General features: G+C 41.5%; 3 protein-coding genes across 4 annotated transcripts in view; 1 reads left to right on the top strand and 2 right to left on the bottom strand.

Annotated features, from left to right (window-relative positions):
* The window catches only part of LOC122410517 (beta-1,4-N-acetylgalactosaminyltransferase bre-4-like), a 32,127-nt gene extending 17,645 nt beyond the window's left edge, over positions 1 to 14,482 (top strand). For both annotated transcript variants that reach the window (XM_043418704.1, XM_043418703.1), the window contains exons 2-6: positions 4,190 to 4,552; positions 7,858 to 8,120; positions 8,431 to 8,667; positions 10,065 to 10,248; positions 10,408 to 14,482. In XM_043418704.1, coding sequence (XP_043274639.1) covers positions 4,398 to 4,552; positions 7,858 to 8,120; positions 8,431 to 8,667; positions 10,065 to 10,248; positions 10,408 to 10,765 — 1,197 coding nt within the window. In that variant the 5' untranslated portion in view covers positions 4,190 to 4,397 and the 3' untranslated portion in view covers positions 10,766 to 14,482. The remainder of the gene's footprint in view (positions 1 to 4,189; positions 4,553 to 7,857; positions 8,121 to 8,430; positions 8,668 to 10,064; positions 10,249 to 10,407) is intronic.
* A 79-nt stretch (positions 14,483 to 14,561) lies between these two features.
* Positions 14,562 to 20,665, bottom strand: LOC122410515 (sperm flagellar protein 2-like). The gene is made up of 5 exons (XM_043418700.1): positions 18,893 to 20,665; positions 16,239 to 18,824; positions 15,345 to 16,124; positions 14,899 to 15,252; positions 14,562 to 14,818 (listed from the first exon to the last, which is right to left on the bottom strand). Exons 1-5 carry the CDS (start codon positions 20,663 to 20,665, stop codon positions 14,564 to 14,566), a joined length of 5,748 nt encoding a protein of 1,915 aa, XP_043274635.1. The 3' UTR covers positions 14,562 to 14,563.
* A 134-nt stretch (positions 20,666 to 20,799) lies between these two features.
* Positions 20,800 to 22,708, bottom strand: LOC122410516 (G/T mismatch-specific thymine DNA glycosylase-like). The gene is made up of 2 exons (XM_043418702.1): positions 22,273 to 22,708; positions 20,800 to 22,119 (listed from the first exon to the last, which is right to left on the bottom strand). The coding sequence occupies exon 2, from the start codon at positions 22,090 to 22,092 to the stop codon at positions 20,800 to 20,802; it is 1,293 nt and encodes a 430-aa protein (XP_043274637.1). The 5' UTR covers positions 22,093 to 22,119; positions 22,273 to 22,708.
* Positions 22,709 to 22,724: the final 16 nt, after the last annotated feature.

Raw genomic sequence — 22,724 nt, 5'->3', positions numbered from 1 at the left:
GCCTTGGTAGTTCGTCACCGTACTCGTATTGTACGGATAGACGTTTTGTCAACATCTGACCGGGCAGAGTGCAATGCCTTGATGATTGACGTGCTTATACCTCGTATAACGAGGGGTAATGCTCCATTATTACTTTATTTATAATTGAGCGTTAAATCCAAGTTCTTATGCACGAGATGTATAACCGTATATATGTAAACTCTATGCTTATACACGCGAACTTTAGTGTTCAATTACTCGAGAGCTATGTGGTGGAAAAATCTAAAAAAAATTTATATTCTCTTATATATTTTTAAAAATAATACATTTATTACGAAATTTTATGAAATTCTTATCATTTTGAAATTCTTAATATTTTTAACATGGTTTAGCATGGCAACATTGTATCGTCGCGATCCACCCTCCTTAACATGTCTAAGCCGATAGCACAGACTATATAGCGTTGTTTTTGAGTAGAGCGGTTCAGAGGACGGTTGTTATTCTGCCGAATAATATTGTGCCAATTTGAATATATTCAAACTAAAAGTAATGATTTATTCGCTGATATGTAACGCTCGTAATAGAAGGTGGCATTTTAAAGTAAAATAATGACTTATATCGATACGGGTGTGCGAGGTAAATGGAAACCTCTGGTCACACGATGCCGGGGAACAAAGGGACTCGCGCAAAGATCGCGTGTCAATAACTGCAGCAGCAGCAGCAGCAGCACCGATGGAGTGTAGTGTCACGAAGATGCGTGTTTCTAATGGCCGACTCGAAGGTGATAATGGTGAGGGGACGCGGAGCGACGAGAGCTCTCGGTTTCAAATAATAATTGAGCTTCGATCGATGGCTATGATAACTTGCCGCGTCGTTTCGACCACCAGAAGCTTCCCCGCGCGGTATAACTGTGTAACAGCGATATATCGGTTCTTAAAGTAAACTAAGAAAGCACGCGAGAAATGAAAAAGTGCGGATGATAAAAATTCAAGGGCATGTTATTGGCGGATCGTAATCTCGGTCGTTATGATGCTCCTCGAATTTTTAGCGTGCGAGCTACTCCATCGCGCAGGATTACGAGAGCAGCGAGCATCGCAGCCACTTTAATCCAACTTGCGAGAAAAATAAAAAGGATTATGGATTTTTATTCGCTCGTCGCGTCGGTCGGTGACTCCTGGCAAACGTATACATAATTTCATATTTTTTACTGAATCGATCGTCGAAACAACAAATTGGACACTCGACGGGAATGAAATAATTTAGTGTGATTTACTCAATTGCCCGATACCGAACAATGCAAAGAAACGCATTTGAAAAATTCGAATGAATTATTCAATAATCGAGGAATAATGGGAACGGGCGAACTTGTATACGTCGACTCCGATGAATAATCACTCCGCGACACGAACCTTTCAGAGACGTCCCTCAAACTTGCTCCCCGGCATGACCTATCGACTATTGTAAACATCGACCGCCCAACAGAACTCGCGAGTATCGAGCTCCTACTTTTCTCCACGAATTCCGGATGCGTACTTTCAACGTCGTGCCAATCAGTTTCCGTACTCGGATGCGTTGAAAAACGCGTCGAGTGTCAATCATCGCGCGCACGCACGGTGTCTCAACCCACTCCGAGGAAATGATCGAGCCTCTGACAATCGTATATTCCCGCGCCATTCACGTACCTTTCAATATACTTTTGTACGACGAATATATACGTACGGGGGCGGACTCATAAGCACGTTGGAGGAATACTAATGAGGCGTACGAGAGTTATTGGAAATCTATGGAACTGCCGTCAACGAGTCGGAGCGGCAGAATCGGCTGATACGCTCCACGAGCCATTTGTATCAACAGAATGTGCCACCTCGAATCGACTCTCAGCTACTCGATGGACGACGACAATTACGAAATTTTCAACAAAAGTCCATCGATGAAAAAACATTCTTCCAAAAGACTATTGAGAGATCTATCATGATTGTCATCGTGAATTGAATATTTGCTCGTAGCATTATTAAATGACAAAATTATAAAGGAAATGATTCGATTAGAAATTTGTCGGTAAACTTGAGAGCTGACGAAACGGGCAGCCGGTACATGTGGAAAGTTGACACGTTTCAAAGGTTTTCGTCCAGTACGGGCGGTGGTTCTGCGCGAAAAATACAGTCAATGAAAAATACGAGCACATATAACAGTCAAGGAAATGTCGGGTTGTGACAATCGGGACTCAACCCAATGGAGAGTTGACACGCTTGAAGACTGGGCACGATGTAGAGTTGCTACACTTGGAGAGTACCAATGATGAAAAATGCACTGGAGAGATGACACGATGTCGCGTTGCCCTGCCCCATCGGAGTCCAACGAAATGATCTAAAAACAGTCTTGAATAGTTCCAGTAAATCTCCAAGCTGCCGAATTTGACATTTGTAGTTTTTCAACGTACACCAATGATTGGTGAAATAAAAAATTGGTTAATTACAATTGTTTTTTTTTTTCGTTCATTTGGACTCCAACGTTGCAAACTTCAGCGTCATCCGAGCATGATCATTCGCTGTTCCTCCTGTTCTGGCACACCGATGTATCCCGAGACGGTCATAATACCTACCACACCGTTTTCAAACAACGTTTTCTATCTAATTGTCACAACCGACGTTTAATTTTTATTATTTTATTTTTCCAATTTGTAACTTAACTAAAACCATCTCGAACTAAGGGCCCGTATCACCTTATCAAGACATCGAAAATAACCCATAATCATCTCACTACCAAAGACACGTGGCCTGACTCACGTTATGTACCCAAGTGTTCTGGTTTCCATGAAAACTCCAATCCGAGTACCACTGCTCTAAATTTCTGGCATGTATCGTTTCATAACACAGAGGTTTTCTTCTTATAAGTCCCGAAAAATAGAACTCGGAACACTTGTGCCCAAGGTAACGAAAACAAACCTCACCTATTCGACCCAAATCTAGCTCTATAAAAAGGCTAAGGTTTGCGGCACAATCCGCATTCCGATCCGTACCTAGAGTCGCGTTTATACTGCTCGCAGTAGTTCGATTGTCATTCGGTTAGTCTTCTTGTGCTTGCACTCTGGACGAACTCTAGGTCTTGTGTTGAGGAGCGTAACTCAACTCCAGCAACGAAGATGTTAAGGTATTTTACTTCGATACGGGACTTGAAACGTTTTTCAATTATCTCTAATTCTGACTTTGAGTATTTTACGATCGATCACGAATTTCAATAACGACCGCGCATCGAAGAGTCCGCAGACATCTCTCCGGTAACCTACCACGTATCATACAAAGTTGTATTACTTATTGTAATTTACTAACACCTTACATTATATAGTGTTTAGAGAACCCCAGATATCTTTGTCCACGACCTTTAACGTGGTCAATCGGTTGTTCAGTCGGCAAAAATCCTGCTGCACATTTTATTCCGAGTAGGTTGATATTTGAAAGAAAATATGAGTTAGACGCTACTCTTATTTTATTAGAGAACAAAGTGTAACTTTGATTTTTCGAGAAAAATCAAGCGTGTCGGAGTAAACCATGCAACCATTTTGCAACTATTTCTCTCGCTCTCGCGCAAATGATAGATCATCACCTTAATAGTTTAAACAGTAATACTGTGAGAGTTTTTTTGACCTATGGAATATTCCAACAAACGTATGAATATAAATAAGACTAAGAAATCCCAGAATTACTGGAAAAGGAAAATAATTTTTTCTTAATCATTGTTGAATATTTTTTAAATATCATAAGGAATAAATATATTTTAGTTTGATAGTTGAGCACTCGATTTATGAATACATTCGAATTTTTCGAATTTTTCGAATTTTTCGAACTATTCGTTTCGAATAATTCGTGAGTTCGAATAAGCAAGACTTCGAGGTCTCTGAGCGTGCGCCCGCGACACTCAAACGAGAATATCTATATATAAACGCACTGCGTATAATATCTGCATGAAAAAGTCAATGGGACTTTTCCCTCGTTTACCGCTCGACGCTCAAACACCCAAACCTTTCCCTGACGCCGACCGTGGATGATGAAGAGAAATTGAGAATTCCGCATTGATTTCAAGGTTCAAGCAACCCCACGGGTCCAAGTTTTATCTTTTATTTTCAGGAAAAATGTTGAAAAAGCAGAGCAACATTTTTCCGAAGCTGTTTGTATTTATTTTTCCGCAATAACGTAAGATTTTTCATTTTCAGATGAGAAGGATACAAATTGGCGCATCAATACGGGGCCGAGTGAAAATATTCGCCTTTGTCGAAAAATCGACGAGCCCCGAGAAGCTTTGAGTCGATCGTCGGAGTTAGAAGAGGAGGAGGAGGATCGGAGGTGGAGAAAGAGAAGCAAGAGGAGGCGAAGAAGAGCTTTTCCAACGATAGGAAGGAGTGATGGTGTCTTCTGAATGCGATGACTGTGGCCGCAGCCGTGGCACTGTGGCACCGGGCCCACCTCTACAAGACCCTCGCTTGCGTCATCCTCGCTCTCGTTGCTCTTCAATATTTGCTCAGCGGAGTTCTCGAACGTCACTCGATCGAAACCATTTTCGCTATTAACACTACCAAGTAAGTCGGCCTCAATACTTCGTTTCTCAACAACCGTACGCGATGAAGAAATTAACAAAATTCCATCTCGTTACGAATGAAATATTTCGCCGCAGACACGGTCCTTCGATTATCCATCCACCGACAATAACGTCCGTTGACACTGCGCGCTCGATTCGTGCGTCCGCACGGGCGCGTTTTCGGTCATGAGTATAGGCAAAAAAGAGGGTGACCTTGAGGAGGACGCAGCAAAGCATTCGTTGTCTTCTGTACTCGAGTCGACAGTTTGTTATTGTTATGGGAGCGGAAGGATTACCATCGACCAATCTAAATGCGTTTCTGCCTCGCGAACACAGGGGGAGGAGAGAGAGAGAAACAAACTCAACTATCTCTACGTTGGCAGACGAGCCCTTTCAAGGGGGGTAATTGCCTCTTTGTTATTTTACCCATGAGCACGCGGGCTATTTCTCCTCGTTACAAACTAATTAGCCCGTATAATAGCTCCTGCCCCTGACTTCTCTCGTCTCTCCTCTTCGCTTTTCATCATCAAAAATTACATCGGTGCCTCGAATTTTACCGCGTTCTCGTTTATTATTATTTTCATCGGGAATCCGGAAGAGTTTTTCATCCGATCTCTTCGGTCCGACTAATAAATTCTTTGATCACGTTTATACGTGCTTAAAAGCACGTATAAACCTTAGTGTGCATCTGGGGTCAGGTTGACCCCAACATTTTTTTCTCACATGAATAGCATTTACAGATGAGCATCTCATGAGTAAAACCCCCAATATTAAGAAATCGTTATCTCCTCTCTAAAAGTAGGGAGCATAGCCACTTCATACTCCAAAATAAATACACTTTTTGGAACGGTTGCTAAGTGGACTATTTTCCCCTTAAAGCACGGACCCTTGTCTGTAAAACTCTGTAAGGATTTTTTTCAAAACTCAAAATTTAATTTTTTACGAGAGATTTAACCGAGAAAGTGCTTTTTACGCGCACTATCAACTTTGAGCACGTTTTTGAACAGTGAAAAAAGATTTTTTTGGAAATCCGACTTTGCAGCCTTGAAGTTGGATCAATTCACTGCAAAAAGTGAGTAAACCATTTATTCCGAAAAGCGCATAGTTACCGAGATGTTCGATGTCAAAAATGACCTGGGCTCAAAGTGAGCCCATGTGCACGAAATGTCTCGCTGTGAAGGTGTGCACACTAAAGGTTAAGAATAAACACTTCCGCTCTGTACTCCATTCGCTTTCGTCGCTCGATAACGTTTTCGAATCGTATGAATGCTTACCTACGTAAATGTTGCTTAGGAATATTTGCATATATAATTGTGAAAAAAAAACGGTGTTTCGTAAATAACGCCGCGAGTGAACACGCGCCGATCATAAACTTGACTTTTTGCCTCTTCGGCATCGACTCGCGAATAATTTCTGACACCGATCGCGGCTCAAACAGCTCTATTCTCGCCAGCTATTCGAAACAAAATTAGCTCCTATTTATTCCGACAATTTTTCCCATTTTCGTTCTGAAACTTGACTAGCGGAAAATTATTCGAATTCCAGCGCGTGTACTTGCGGCGAGGGAGAAAGTCGGCGGGCCCGAATTCTACATCCTCTTTGTGTATACACGCGCATTGATAGCCTCAAGTACATAGAGCTAATAAACGCGTATGGCGTTAGAGTGTACGAGGGAACCACAGCTTTTTACCGTAAGCATCGATCGGCGTGATCCAATTACGCGAAATTCTATTACGGGTTCGTTGGTCGCTCACAGCGGAGGAAACTAAACGATAAACGAAGCCTCTATAGCCGCGCGTTATCGGCGAGGAAACCCGGAGAAATAACTTGCGCGCAAGCCCCTCCGCCGGGCGACGTACCGATCGCAACGAGCCGACAATCGGCTACCGCCTATTCCATGCCCTTTGTCTTCCTTTTGTTCTTCACGGAAATCGCGCGCGCTCCTCTCTCTCTCTATTCAAAAAGGAAAAAAATGATAAATTGAGGGATGACAAGCGAAGAAATCGCTTCATTTTTTAACAAAAACAAATTTTTCGGTATGAAAAAAATGTTTTTACACGAATCATTCGAAGTTGAGGAGACGCGAGCGCACAACGGAATTCGTACATCGGACGACGGTTTATGAGAGGAAATGCTCCTGGATGCGACTCAAAGGAATTCGCGTCCAAGTGCAATGACTCGCTCGAGGCATGTTTCCTCTGCTCAAGATGTGCGGGAAACTAGCGAGCAGCAGGAGAGGGTGCAATCAGGGGAAGTAGAGCCGTAAATTCGTGTACTTTTAGTTATCGTATAATGGCGAAACTTAAGAGCCCCCGGAGCTCGTGAGAGAGATTTATATTTTGCCTAGCCCGTGTCTCGCGAATCGAGCCAACGTACGAACCGTTCGAGACGCGCATTCTCGATAACGCAGTTTTCCGTTCTTGTTTTTCGAAGAATTTTTTTATTCGGATAAATTTCGAATTTGCCGCTGTCGATCGTGAGCATACGAAAATTGACTTTTTGAGCACCCTCTAAACACGAGTCGTAACGAATCCGCTGTAGGAAGTTGAAGATTTTACAGCTCTCATTCGGCGCATTGACGACGTCGACTCCCTCGGGGGTTTGCCCTGCCACGATTCTCAGCACTCGCCCTCTCGCAGTAAAAATTTCCTTCCTTCGCAAGCTCCAACTAAAATCCTCTTCATCGCGGTTTCTTCATTCGCAACCGTATCTTTTTTCCGTCTCGTCGAAAGAATCGTTTGCAGCAAACTTTTCTTACTATTCGTAATAGTTGTGGCAACTACGATTTGTAACTTTGTAAGGAGATGAACATTTTTTTACGGTGTAAATAAGTAAAACGAAATTATTGGATTCTGTCGAGCGATTATTCGTACGTATGTGCGGATGTAAAAATGAGAATGCGAGTGCAGCTGGCCGATACGTCGTTCCTCCGAGTTTCCCAATTTCCCAGCTCAATTGACCGCATATATTATCCATCGCGCGAGTCGGACGGACTGTAACTTCAATCGCAACCGGGCAATAATAATTCTCGCACGATCCATGCAACTTCGTATCTCTCTCGTATATGTACATTGAATCATCCAAAGAGCTGACAACAACGAAAAAAGTCGGATGCAACAAAAAATCGTAAACAATGAAAATAATGAGGTAGTTTCGGGTTTCGGGATTTCCGAAATGTGGAGAAAGGGAGGCGCACAAACTGCATTATTTCGTTGATATTCTATAACTGAATTACACAACGTGAAAAAAAGCGATTGTCAACGGAGTACTCGATGACCGAAAACAATATCGAAAATATGTTTGCAGATACGCGGAGCACTCTTATCTGAATTATCATCCCCGAGGTCTGACCATTTACGGACCCGCTGCGAGTTACGACGCAATTCCGAATAATATTTCTTCATCGGCGAAGGCTATCTACGTCGAGCCTACTACTCGAATTTCCAATCTGACCAACGCTTCCAGAACGTCGGAGACGTCCTTCCCGACAAAAAGTTCCGGCACCCTTCCGACGAACGTAACGGAGCTTCCGGCACTTCTCAGATGTCCTTCCATTCCCCCAAATCTCGGTGAGTTTTCTTTTGTCGAGACCCTCGATGGGAATCATTGCTTCTATTATCGATACGCTCGACACCCTGCTTGAAGGAGCTAAGTAATGCAGTGTCATACGTTCACTCTCTCGGGGACGTTTCTTCTTCGACGAATGTGCGACCCGATCAAACACATTCGTGGATAAAAAGATTCTTTAAAATTCGCTGCATCGAACGTCATTTCCAATTGTCATTGATTGTCAAAAATATATGTGCGACCGCCAATTTAAAAATGATTAACAAAAAACCATTCTATTCTCCATGTCACGTTGTTTTCTTGAAATTTCAGTCGGTCCAGTACTCGTGATTAAAACGATACCGGAAAACGGGGTTACCGAGGCGAGTTTCGCGAGGGTCAAACCGGGCGGTAAAAGCTCACCCGACGAGTGCATCCCTCGTTATCGCGTTGCCATTGTAATTCCATTTCGCAATCGACCCGAGCACCTTCAGACACTCGTTTACAATCTTCATCCAATTCTTCTCAGGCAGCAAATAGACTATCAAATTTTTGTCGTCGAGCAAGAAGGTGAGTACTGCCTCTCCAACGATCTTTTATTTTTTCCTTTCCTTTCCTTTCCTTGATTCCCTTGAATCAACTCGGTTATCAGGCCTCAGAGAAGAAGGGGCGCCTCATTTTCCCTCGTCAGCGTTACTCTGCTTCTTCGAGTCGCGAGTGCTATTACGAGAAAGAGCAAATGAGTCATCCCCCCGATATCCATTAAAACCTGTCCGAACGAAGAAAAGCCGCAAAAATGTACTTTAGTCGCTGAATATTCGCCGAGGGGTCCCATCCGTTGAAATTGAATGCCAAAAAGTAAGCTTGTAACGTTTGAATTATTTATGCGCGAAGATATGAAGCGGTTACGATTTATCGATGTAGCCAATTCATTAAAGTCACGGGAGGATCATCTCGGGGGTCAACGCGATATTCGACTGATTTACGAGTTCTCCGCGATTACGTTCCCGTATGAGCGCGCGGAGTCGCAAAAAATGAGACGAGTCACCGCTCGTCGTTTCGCTCGAAATTATTCGCAAATTTTTTATTCGACGTTTCGAAAAAATGGCTCTTCTCTGCCCTCGTCTCGCGGTAAACGGGCAGCGAGAGCGTGACTCGACGATGAATACGAGGATTTGTAAAAAAAAAAGTCTGACGCGTTTTTCGTAGCGTCGACGGCGGGGCGTCGTTTTGGCGTCGCGGTCACGAGCACGAGTACGCCTACCGATCGTGAAACGCCCTCTTTGTTTGAGCAACGACGTTTTGACAAGAAACATCGCTCGGTTGTTATTTTAGTGCGAGGTTCGGTCGATAAAATTGGTTTTATCGGAGCCAGCGACAGCCAGCCTCCCTCCAGAAGCTATCGATTTCCTCTTATTTTCGTGTAGGCACGAGGGAAGAGAAATTATGTCTAAAAAGAAGAGTCGCGTTGCAACGAATTATTTCGATGACGTCGTACGAAAATCCAGATTCGTTACCCCGGTGGAGTGACACCCGTCGATGAAGCCCACTCGAGGCTTTCCGCAACGACAGCTATTGTCCTCGAAAAAAGCCCGGCGGGGAGGAACGGCAAAGCCCTCGTATGGACGCGCGCGTGTGTGGGTGTGCCGAGATTGAGCGAAGCCCAATAGAGAAGAGTCCCGAAACGCGGGTATGCATAAAGAACCTCTTGCCAGGGATTTTGAACGCGTGACCTATTTTTTCTCTTCGTCGCGAATCGCTCCAACAACGAGATAAATCTAGAAAAAGTTGAAAAAACTTTGACGACGGATAAAATAATGAGCAATCGCTCGGTTTTACGAGGCGTTCGATTTTTCTGCAATTCCGTAAATTCGGTATCCTCCGAGTGGCAACGTATGCGCGGAATGCAAAAAAAAAACGCCACGTTTCGTTACACCGCGGATTATACAATGTTTATTTTTTTCCAGGCACCGGTCAATTTAACCGAGCTATGCTGATGAACGTCGGATACGTCGAGGCACTCAAGGAACGAATGTTCGACTGCTTTATTTTTCACGACGTCGACCTAGTGCCCGAGGACGATAGAAATCTTTATACTTGTCCCGAGCAGCCGAGGCACATGTCCGTTGCAGTCGACAAGTTCAAATATCGGTAAGCACTCCGTTCTTTTGCTTTTTTGATTTTTTTTTTTTTAATTCATACTCGAATAAACTCGATGCAGTGGAATGAGGAAAAAAAATGAAAAAAAGTATGAAACCGTTGCTCGTCGAATGTCGATTGACTGTTTTTTCTTAAATTTTTCTCCACAAGATTGCCATATCCCGATTTGTTCGGGGGAGTTTCGGCGATGACGACCGAACAGTTCCGGTTGGTCAATGGTTTCAGCAACGTTTTTTGGGGCTGGGGCGGCGAGGACGATGACATGGCGAATCGCATAAAAGCACGGGGTCTTCATATATCCCGTTATCCAGCTAACATTGCGCGATATCGTATGATGACGCATAAAAAAGAAAAAGCCAATCCCCGAAGGTACGAGTTCCTCAAGAGCGGCAAAAAAAGATTCTCCACCGACGGCCTGAGCAATCTTCAATACGAATTGGTCGACAAGCAGAAGCTCAAATTTTACACTTGGCTACTCGTCAGACTCACACCCCCGCAGCCCAGCTGATGGCTACCCCCCTGGTTTGGTTAAAAACCCTGGTCTTTCTCGCATTTCCATCCATCCGTCTTTCAACGATAAATTTTTATTTTTATTTTTTTCTTCCTCTCTTCGAGTTTTCCACGAGAATAGACCAAAAGCTACTCGGCATCTCGTCTCTGCTCGTGCCTCAAGAGATTAGCAACTTTTCACTTTTATAATATCAACGTTCATGATGGTTTTGTCGGCGCGGGAGCGGCCAGTCAAAAAGTTGGATCGACGGTTTGACAGGTTTTTCGAAAAATGGAAAAAATTCATTGCTCAATCACTTAGAAATCAACTTAATTTTTTACGATTATTCGAATAGCCATGCCGGGCGATCCGCGGGTCAGGATCGCTTCTAAATTCCTTTCGTAAACGCGGAACCGAATTTTTAAAAACATTCGAAACAACAACGATGTTGACAAAAAACATAGCGAGGATTTTGTGGTCGAACGAATTTTGGAATCGTCCAGAGTATATTGAAATGAAGAATAATGCGAGGTACCGATGAGAACGCCAGCGCCGTTTTTTCTTCAATAAGCCATGACTGATCTCGACTTCCCAATATGTTTTTTATCGTCCCTCGAAATCTGCGCTTTTGAGAATAATAAAATCCGTAGAAAATAGAAGAAAACCGAAGAGGTCAAAACTAATGGAAATAATGAAATATACAAGATGTGCCAAATGACACGACGAGTGTACGATGATAAAAGGATGTACTTGATGGAGAGAGAGTGTTTGTAAGTGTGTGTATGTGTGTATCAGTGAGTTAGGAAAGCGCGACGACGATTGAACCGTGCATGGAGTTTTTCTCTTTCGCATTTCTCTGGTTCGTCAGTCTACTTGATCATACAAATATGTAAATATCGATCGAGCGAGCCACCCTATTGCAATTTCTTGTGCCGCTGGCCATTCATTTTTCACTCAAATCGTTTTTATGATTATAATCATTATTGTTATTACTGATATTATCGCTCTATTAATTCGCGAAACAAATCAACGATCTCGAGACGCTTATATTCGTACACACTCGCGCGTACAAATACATGCATATATTTAATAATATGGGAGAGATAGAGAAGGGGATATTTTCACTTGTTTTATTGGTCACGCGACAGATCGAACACACGCAAACTTCCTAGAATTTGAATCGTCGTCAAGCGAGACTCGAAAGTAACAAGAGAATATTTTATCGTCATTCGCCGTCGCGACACTTTTGGATTCTTTCAAATACCGCGAAAGAATAAAAGTGAAACTTTTAAAAATGAGATTTAAAAAAGTAAAGAATCGAGTTTGGAGTGGTATAGTCGAGCTTATTTTTTTATCGTTCTACATTCGTTGGCGGTAGTGAATTTTCAAGATTGAAAATACGGGATCGTGTAATTGTTCGTTGTTGTTTTTTTTTCTTTCTTTTTTAGTAGTCGTAAGACGCGCAATTTTTGAGGATTCGCGTTCACACACGGGCACGATGAGCTGATAAGGAAAAAGCATTAAAATCATGAGATTGACATTTTGGATTTGAGAAAAAAAACAAGAGACAAAAGAAAAAAAATCAACTCGTTAACGCATACTGCGTCCACTGTACTGTTCATGAAATGTAAAATATATACTAACGGTAATAATAATAATAATGAAAATTTTTCATTTCTCGTCAAATTTTCGCTAATATAACATGTTCAATACTAGCGAATTTATATTTCCCAGTTTAACGCGATTTTTTCTATTTTCTACTCGAGAACAATATTTTTATAAAACTTCAACTTCTTAGATGAATTATTCGATATTTTTAATACTCTTTTTCCGAGTTTCTCCTTATTTCATAGAGGAACACCGTAAAGATCATAATTTTCAATATAGCTACAGTTCGAATTTATATATTTTTAATCATAATTGTTGAATTTTGAAATTGATGGAGTAACGGCGATGACTGTGGCACGAAAAAGAAATTATTAGCAACCGAAAATTGAACGAGAAATGAAAGAGTTGTTTGTAAAAATAAAATTAAAGTTTACATCGCTGGAGTTGAATCAGATTCCCTCTGGTTTCACGATAATCCATAGTTTTACAGATTGTTTTTCAAAAAATATTAAAGCTCCAATGCTCCGTGTAAAAATTCAAGCGTCTCGTACATTTGTAGTTTGCAGCGCTAAACGCGATGGTGGGAACGATACTTAAGTCCGTCGTGCTGGAAAATCTCGGGTATACACGTAAGATGATAAAATAATGTTTCCACCGTTGATGAAACGATCGAGTAAGAAAGGATGATCGGAAAAAAGGGAAAAACCACACGATGAAGACACAATACAATAAATATAGGTCTCACGTCCACGTCACATATCGCGCGTATTAATATAATTAAATAAATACAAGAATGAATGAAATATTTAATATAAAAAGGCGTTTCACGCATGTACAGATTTGAATCTCATCGAATTGCGCCAAGGGATACTTAAAAGGTACTAGAACTACGAAAATAATATTAACATCAACAATAATAACAGCACTAACAATATTAATATTAATAAACGTAGATATACGTGAATGATTGTGGCGAGTTTGCGGGCTGTGAAAAAGCTGTTGATTCTGTGTAGGATTGAAAGACAAATATAAGAAAAACAGCGTTGAAAATACCCAACATTCAGCTTTGGGATGGCGACATAATTACGTTCGGGATTAAAATAGAAAGTCAAATAAAGACAGAATTTTTTTCGAATTTTCCACTGAAATGAGAAGATGAAACACAATCGAAGAATTTTCTCTGCGATCTTTAGCACTCCATTTGTTCCATCATATTAATGTAGGCGATAAAACGTTGTTGTTTTGAATTTTATGTTTTTATTTTTTTGTAATAATGGTATTTCTTCATGTCTTCCAATTGCAAAAATTGTTCGATTTTCAACACGTTTCGTTGTTCGAAAATAACGCGACTTCCTGTTTTTCCGTACTAAAATTTCTATATCGAAGGAACCATTCGAGTGTTGAATAAACACTAAGAAAATAATTAAATATAAAATAAAATACCAACCAGCAAAGACAAGATAGTGATATATTACGGATTGTTAAGGCAACGCGCGATGAATGATTAATGATTATGGTTTTGAAATTTGTCTCGTTGATGTGTATTGTAAACCGTCAGCTTCGTCTTATTCTCCATTTGAAAATTTACTATTTTTTAATCGATCATTCTGTAAAGCGGATGCGAACGATCTGATGCGCAATTCTTGCACTCCTATTATTCAAACTTCAATATCGCTAATAAAATTATCGAGTAAACATTTCTCAAAGTAATCTTTAGAAAATGAAATGTAATAGCATAACTATCGAAATGATACAATAATATTGAGTGAAAGGAACGCAAAATGTTGAAAAAAATGTATAACAAAAAGTTAAAAGAATAACTCAAAACATTTTTGAGATTTTTGAATCAATCCCAGTCAGTTGAAGTTTGAGAAAATGGACGAGGGGGGGGATATCCCGAGTTAAACGAATTTCATCTTTGTCTATTGATTTCCTGACGGTGCCATAATTACTTTTTTTTCCATGTTTCAATAACTTCTTACTATTTACATATGCGAGTTCTTCATTTAATTTCCCCCCAAAAATTTAAACCTATTCAACGAGACGAAGAATTGTGTGCACGAGAATCAAACGCGAAAGAAAATGTACAGCTACGTTGTAATGAAACAATAAATTACGTTGAATCGATATAGTTGTTATGTATTTTGTTTCGAGTACTCTTAATGCTATTTCTTACTTACAGGGGAGCGAAAAGTGTTTACTATGCTTTTAACGATGAGTCATAATTTCTTTAATTATATTTCCCAAGTGTTTCGTAGTGAATTTGCTAGAATCCGCGAGCAATTTTTTCACAAACTCATGATGAATAAATTTATGCGAGAGAATCATCACTTCGGGGTCATCGGTCGTTTCTTTCCCTCCAAGTTCGTGGTAGACAAGCTCGAGATTTTCGTAAAGACTTCTGCCACTGCCCAGGAGATTCTCTTGAGCCGCGTGACTTTGCAACACGGCAGCAAAAACTGACTGAGGAAAATGAACCGAAAAAATTATTCTCGCGTTGACACACAGAAATAAAAAAGAATAGCATATTATTTGACAGTTACATGGAAGACTTGCAAATGAAGCCAATGAACCGCAACGTTTTCGGTACTCTGAGAAGCTTTTCCGGACTCATTCTCTTTTTCCGGCACACTTATCGTGACCGATAAACCCCGATTTTTTCTTTCTGTGTCCTCGCTGTGAACCGAAATCGAAACTTTGCTCTCCGAGAGACGAACGTTTTCGGCAACGAAAGACTTTCCGGAAGGGCTAGTATTTTCAATCGTCATTAGTCGATGACGAGAATTTCTATTTTCTTCCGTCGGCCATGGGTCGTTGTTTTTCACAGACTCTCCGAAATTAGGTGCAGCTAATCGAAAAACACTTTCGAGAAGATGGTCCAAAACAGCTGTAGATACCTACGGGGAACATAAAATATGGATATCAAATTTCAAACACCAGGAAATAAGTGAAAAATATCACAACGGGGAGTAAAAGGAAAAAAAAATACCAGTGTGGCTTCGCATCGATTATCACTTCCGGTCGATTTTGTCGAAATGGATCTTCGTTGATCCTCGATGAATTCTCTCACGTACCTTTCACCCTCCTCCCAGTCGATACAAACTTTATCACCGATCGCGAGACACAAAGCTTTGCCAAATCCAACTTCGGGTTTTTCATCCTTGCAGAAGGCCATCAGGAAAGCAACGTAGTTGACTTTTTCGTTGTCGTAAGAAAATACGTCACAGAGTAATTGCTTAAGCATCTCAGGTCGCAGAGCTTCGTCCGGATTCATTTCATTTTCCTTAATATCCCAATTGTTCTGTAAATCGGAATGTCTACCGAGTTTCATTGGAGCAATTCCATCCTCCTCAGACTCTGTATAGCGTTGCAAAGAACCATCCGATAAGTCGACTCGAGCAGGGTTCTCCCTGTTAGCACAGAACCAAAGTCTGATGGAAAGAAAATCTTGACGACTAACGAATTCTTGAGCTTTGTCATCGATCCGCCTCAAAGATCGCAAGTCGTTAAGAATCTCATCGACACTCGGCATTTCGATATCTGTCGCGTAAATAATGAATTCACGCCAATCAATAGAGTCCTCGTTTCCGAACAATTCGTTTACGAGTCTCCCGACCTCGCACGCACGAAGCTTCGACCAATAAGAGGGTAGGGCTCCGTCTCCGTTCGTCTCAAAAACCAACAAATCCTGAAGTATATACACGAAAGAACGTTCCGACATGATTCCAGAAGGCGCTGCCCGACGAAATATCTCCACGAGACGAGACAACTGCAAAAATAAAGAGACGTTTTTGAGTCTCGTGACATTTTCTGTCATACAATTACACCGAGTGTCTAGCAATATTAAAATTTTTATTAATTGGATAAAAATTAATATTCATACCATTGGAATAGTAAATCTTGATGGGAGAGAATGTTGACGGATGGAAGAACGGCGGTGGCGACGGTGGGTAACTTGCGGTCCATCAGGAAACATAAGAACGTTGGATCGCACGATAAAACGATCGGCATCGAGCAACAATTCTTCTTGGATAGGCGTGGCCTCTTCGACGGCGAAACGGAAGACGGTGGCCATTTCGTCGACGCTCTTAATTTCTCTGTTATAACGCTCGAGTATGTTATTTTGAATATCTGAGAAAACGCGTCGCACAGCATCGATCAAATAATTAATGTCGTGTCTCGACGAGGCATCCAACATCTTCAACCGAACACGAATGCGATTGATTTCGTACATGAAAGCGTAACGCCACTCGAGAAACAAATTCTGTGATTGTTTATTTTCAATCTCTTGCCCACTCTTCCTTGAGCCCGAAGCTTTTCTCGAGGATGAGCGAACGTCGCTGCTTTCTTCCTTCTTCAAATTGTCCAAAATTCGAGACGCCAGAGATTCGAGAATTTTTTCAACGTACCGAATATTTGCCTCGATCGCCTTATAAGAAAGAGTCTGAGCCGGATAAAAAGGTTCCCGATTCCCGTGAACGAGGACTTTTAAGGTTTCTTCTTTGAATAATTCTTCTGTGGGAGGGGACGGAGCCTCGGAAATGTTTGGTAAGCTTATTTTCATCGACGGGTCCTTCGATCGATCTCTTCCCCGATGATTCTTCGTTGAATCATTTTCCACGAGGACAGTCTCATGCCTCGAATCGGATGTTTCATCTACGAGCAAAATTTTTCTCAATGTTGGGCTGAAACGAACGTCCACAAGCGGACGTTGCAATGCAGAGGTGTAATAATCATTTATGAATTGGAGGGTATCGCTGCAACGATCAATTTCAGCTTGTAAAATGTCAATGTAAACGTTCGAAACGTTGATCATTTCGAGAGTCAGCCAATGTTCCATGATTATTCTCATTCTCTCATCCTGAGCTTCTCGCCTTCGAGAGTCGCAAATGTCCCAGAGCTTTGTTTGAAAATCATCGATTCTGCAATGAAGCTCTTTCTTCACGTCCACATTATCACGAATTTGATCATCAATATCGTTGAAGGCTCGATGAAACTGATGCAAACAATCTTGCTTTTTGTCCGGCCTGTCGATAAATTCCATCATGTGTCTCATCACGAAATCCTTGTAAGGAACGATGCCACCGAAATTCATTCTCTTTAAATGGAATATTTCTTTTAAATTCTCGATGTAGCGAGTTTCGAGTTTTTTCCAAAGATTCGCAAGGCTCTGTAAGAATTGTAGAGGTTGAGGAATATTTGACCAAGGCCACATTATTTCCCCTGGCAACGGTTGAGAGCCAATTTTTGATCTTCGAAACGGCATTTCGATTTGTCGCGATTCGACCGAGTCCGAAGATCGACTTTCTCCTAGAGAACTTTCACCTGCCGTCCATTTCAATAACCTCTTCACTATGGGAGCTCTGCTGGTCGAAGAATCATTGCTTCTTCCCTCGAAATAGTTGAGATGATCGCCGAATAATTCTTGAGAGGGAATTCTTGAGATTAATTCGTTTTTTTCAGCAATAACGAGTCTCACGAGTTTCTTCAGAGTCGCAAGATCGAATATCGTGTAATAAAGGATCGAGGCTATTTCCTGATCGGCGTAAAACTCATCAACCGCATTTGCGTTCTCGGAAAGAATTTCCCAGATGTCATCGTCGTCATCGACGCCGATGCCATAATTTTCCATCGAAACGTCGGGCTTAGGTTTTATTCTCACGAATCCCGTCAAACAAGAACGGCCCAGGGTGCATTGAGGTTTAGCGGGATTTGGTACGAGCCTCGATTCGAACCGTGAACTCTCTGAATCGTTGTCGTCCTCTTCGAAAGTAATTCTCGAAACGATCGAAGCGATTTCTTCAACGTTCGTGTTCTCCATTTTGTCCGATGTTTTTCTTAAACGTTCCGGCAATATTTTACCGCTCAGAGCATATTCCAGAGAGCTCATTTGATGATAAGTGTTGGGATAATTAACGAGAACGAAGCCTTCGATTCGCTCCTCCGAAGCCCCCTTCAAATATTCCACGATCGTCCTCGAGATCAAATCGTCCGAAAGAGGCTCGCCCAGGGTCAAAAATTCATGTATCCATTTTCCAATATAAGCCGCGTTCCCCAGGGACGGATCCTTGTCCTCGTGAGGAATAACTCGCGGTGTCTGCGTCACTTTGTCAACCCCCGTTCTCGTTATTTCTAATTTTTCAATCGACGACGCAGCAGTTTTTCGCTTTCCGAGTGAAGATTTTTCATCCTTTCTTCCTTTCTTTCCGCTTGTAGTATCCTCGGATGGAATTGAGGACGATCCGACAACTTCTCTCGTCGCGGCTATGATTTCGAGGTCTATGTACTCGAAATCTCGCATTTCCGCTTTGTACGCTCCGAGGCAATAATTTATCGCCTCTTCCAATCGGACTAGTTGAATTTTACTGTTTTCAAGAAGTTGTTGAATCGGCTCGTAAAGCAAAGAATCCGGGATTCCGAGGACAACGGCTCGCGTTCTCATTGCCGGAAGTGACGATTCCACTAGGTCCTAAAAATGAAAACATACATTTTATACTTTATCGTCAAACGATGAAGTTTCGTTAATGTTATTCTTACCGATTGATCCCGGGGATACAGACTCTCGAGAGTCTTATGAACAATGTATCCAAGAACAACGAGACCAAGATTTAAATAATCAGCGACTTCTTGGTCAACATTTGGGAGGAAATCTTTCCACGGCAATTTCATATGTAGATAATTTTTAAAATCCTCATCGTTCAATATTCGTGTTCTCGCGTCGTTGTCTTCCACCAAGCTTTCTTCGCGTGTCTCTTCGTCCGCCTCAAGATCGTCCTTCGTGAAAAGTTGGCTGCTAACCTCGATGATCGGTTGACTTTTTAAGAAAAGTGCCTTCCACTGGTTCAACAAAACATCCGGCACTTGAATTTCGTTGCTCTCGCGCCTGTATTCCCCAGTCTTAATGGCCATGTCCACAAGATCGAGGACTATTCTTTCACCGAATTTAGCGAGTTGCGCTTCTTTTTTAAATTTCGTTTGTTCCTCGATTTTACGTTCGAGCTCGTTTATTCTTCGACGCTCAGCTTCGACCTCCTCGTTCTCCCGGACCATAACTTCTCGAGCTCTTTCCTGTTCCAAGCGCAATTCGCTCTCTCTCGTATTCTCCATTAGTTTTTCAACGATCATTCGATTAGTGGCCATCCTTGATTTTTCACTTCGGACCTCGCACAATTTTCTAACAAGCTGCTTCTCGTACTGCGACTGATGAAGCACTTTTTTAGCGATTATCTCGTCGAATTCCATCTCTTGATCGTCCAGAACTTTTTTCCAGAGTTCCGCGAGAAGATTCATTTGCATTCGTGTTTTAAAACTCTTCGTCAACGCTTCCTGACGATGTTTATTTCTCAAGGCCTTCGTATAAGCTCTCGCTGCATCCGGATCGATCATCGGAGCTCGGCTCGTCTCTTTCATATCAGACTGAAATATATCTTCGCAAGGATCACTAGCGCCGGGCTCCGGAGATTTTTTCACCCTATGTTTTTTCGCGAACTCGTCAAGCTCCCTGGACACTTCCGGGGTCGAAAATAATTCGCCTTTTTTACCTACGGAGCTTTTCTTTTTATTACTGCAAGTTTGCAGGCTCTCTAAAATTTCGTTAACTTTTTGAGAGGAGCGAAACTTATCGAAGCGTTTTTTCGAGCCGTCCACCAGGTCCTGGTACTTTTTTTTCCGCCAATCGATCAAACTCGCACTTTTTTTCAACGAATCCGTGAACAGTTGGTCCCTCGATTGCCAAGTTAACGGCTCTTCCGAGACAACTGTCACGTCGAATTTCGAACAACTCGGTATGTATTTTTCACGCTCTTTTTGCAGCGTTATAAAGTGCAATCTATCTTTGTTCTCCAGACACAAGAATACTTTGTAAAATAGTCGTAGGGCCATCGTTCCTTTGCCGTTCGAAATGTCCTCGATGCAATCGTTGTCGCAATCGACCCCCACGAATCTTAGCCATACCCTCAAATGCTTCAAATTCACCCTCGCCAATGCCGGATCCTGAGTTTCCAATAGCGTGCTCAGTTGGCTGTCGTTTATCACGTCATAGCTGTGAAGAACTTTGGCCAGTAGGGTTCCATCCTTCGCGTAATGTCCAAATACCTCAGGACTCAATTCAATTATCACTCCTAAACGAGTCCTCAACCAATCTCTTATTATTTCGCCCATTTCTCGTTGTATCGTTTGCCGCCAATCATCTCTTACTTTCCTCGTTCCTTTCAACCAAACATTTCTAAAATATTTCAACGCCCAACCGTGTGAAATGAGTCGCGAGACAAAATGCCGTTTTCTTTCTTCCATTACCATTATATTCATCATCAGTTTTTTCTTTCTTCTAATTCATGCTTATTTGTTTTAAAAAGTAGGAGTTCGTTTATCGTGTACCAAATTTTTAATACAAACGAATAAACGTAATATCGTAAATTTACATTTTAAGCTTTTTAGTTTAGATTTTACATTTCAGACAAAGTTTCGCATGCACTTGTATGGGAGTCGAGCTTTTTTTTGGCCCTCTTGAGTCCGAGATTTTCGTATTTGAGTTTTTTACCTTCCCGATGACGCTTAACGGCGGTTTCCAATGTTTTTTCCTCCGATCCGCGAGGATTCGTTTTTTTTTCGGCCAACCTTTTCTTTATCACATTTATAAAATCCGTGGAACCGTTGCTATCGTGAGATCCGGATGTAGCGAGCCGCGGGGATGGAAATCCGTTTGGGAGTTTTCGACCGCGGGATCGTGGAAAATTTCGATCACTTTCTTTTGGCAACGGAATCGTCGAAAGCTCCGTTGTTGATTCCCGACTGATTGTTTCTTCGACCGAACTCGAAGTTCTATCGTCGGAAAAATTTGGCCCGAGGACGCTTTCGGAATTCTTATCGGACTCAAGATTTTCCTCGTCACCGGCGGCAGTGAGAATCTCAGTAATGACAAATTCGGTGCCTCTTAACGCCCCGATATTCTCTTCAGAGACATCGAGGGCGGCTTTGTTGGCGACTCTGCCGCCGCCTAAAAACGCGGAGACATTTTTCCGTCTCCACATTATTGAAGTGGTAGCTGCTTTTTGTTTGCACTTTCCCTCGAATCGAAACTCCGCTAAATTCACCTCGGATATTTCACCCTTGAGAAAACTAAGATATTTTTTCAGCGCCGTATAAAAGTGCAGCTTGTCGGTCATCCGGGGGAAATGAGCACAACGCGCGCTGCTGGAAGGAACGACCCAAACTGCCGTTTCTCCAACTTTTTCCAATTGAAGACCAAAATTGAAGTCTGATTTTCCTGTTTTGTCGGCAAATACTTCGTATATACATTTTCCATTGAAAACTGCAATTTTTGGCTCGAATATTAGCAGTTTTTCTCTCACTGTCCTCGAGCCTTCTTTGATCTCGTGCTTTTTCAAATCAGCCGAGGATCTTGTAGGACGAGCCACAATGTTTGTCAATCCTATTTTGTAGCTTAGTAATTTTCTATCCTCTTCAAAACTTACGAATCTGGGAACTAGTCCAGATGCGTGTAAGAGCTTGTAAAAATGATTTCCTGGCCCGGCATAATATCTTCCTCTGTGAGCTGCCATCAAGCTCGGATTTATACCCACGAAAACAAGATCCAAATTGGGTTCTAAAATGTCCTCTAACGTGCATTTCTGTACCTCTTCTTCTGACAAACCGTCGAATCGGTCCACTTTTTTCTTTGACCTAACTGTCAGTTCTTCCGGCGGTCGTTTCTTCAATTTATTCAAAGCCAGAGACATTCTCAGTTCGATTGATTTGGCTTGGATCTGTCAATAAAGTAGTGAAATATGAGAAAGTTATAAAAATTTGTGAAAAAATTAATAAAACACGGAAATTATAGTGATTGTTTCAATCAAATACACTTTTCCAATACTGTAGAAATACTGTGCATTATATATTTATTTATTTATTATATATACCTTAAGTCTTAGTAGGTGAAATGTCACGGACCAACAAAAAATGAATTTATTTTTAATACGAATGCTCAATAGTTGTAGTTATTATCATAGCTATATAATTCAAAAGCAATTCATTAAAAAACAGATGTTCAAACGAATTGACAAATTTCGTAGGTAATTCGAGTTTTGTATACATGCATGATTCGGACTATTTTGAAGGTTAACACAGTAAATATTCAACCTCGAATATCACAAAATAATATTTAAATTAGAAGTTGAGTCTTGGGATTTTATTTTAAAAAATCACGCTCATCCCGTTCCTTCTACTCTTGTTTTTTCGAAAATTATTTATAGACTGTTGATTGAAATTAGAAATTCTGTTAGTTAGTATAATTCTGTACACATTTCACATTCAAATTGTCGGTTGTCGAACGTTAAACTTGTTTTCGTCGGTCAGCGCCATACTCTAACCT

This window comes from Venturia canescens, chromosome 5 (genome assembly GCF_019457755.1).
Source record: "Venturia canescens isolate UGA chromosome 5, ASM1945775v1, whole genome shotgun sequence".
Classification (NCBI taxonomy): Eukaryota; Metazoa; Arthropoda; class Insecta; order Hymenoptera; family Ichneumonidae; genus Venturia; species Venturia canescens.
Note: the sequence above shows the minus strand (reverse complement) of the source record. Positions and strands in the feature narration are given on the sequence as shown.

What these genes read in the sequence shown, in the direction of transcription:
- LOC122410515 (XM_043418700.1), bottom strand. Translation starts at nt 20,665, where the DNA reads ATGATGAATATAATGGTAATGGAAGAAAGAAAACGGCATTTTGTCTCG. An exon ending in TGTATCCCCGGGATCAATCG is followed by an intron (nt 18,825 to 18,892) that starts GTAAGAATAACA and finishes TTTCATTTTTAG; the next exon opens with GACCTAGTGGAATCGTCACT. An exon ending in TTCATTTGCAAGTCTTCCAT is followed by an intron (nt 14,819 to 14,898) that starts GTAACTGTCAAA and finishes CATTTTCCTCAG; the next exon opens with TCAGTTTTTGCTGCCGTGTT.
- LOC122410516 (XM_043418702.1), bottom strand. Translation starts at nt 22,092, where the DNA reads ATGTCTCTGGCTTTGAATAAATTGAAGAAACGACCGCCGGAAGAACTG.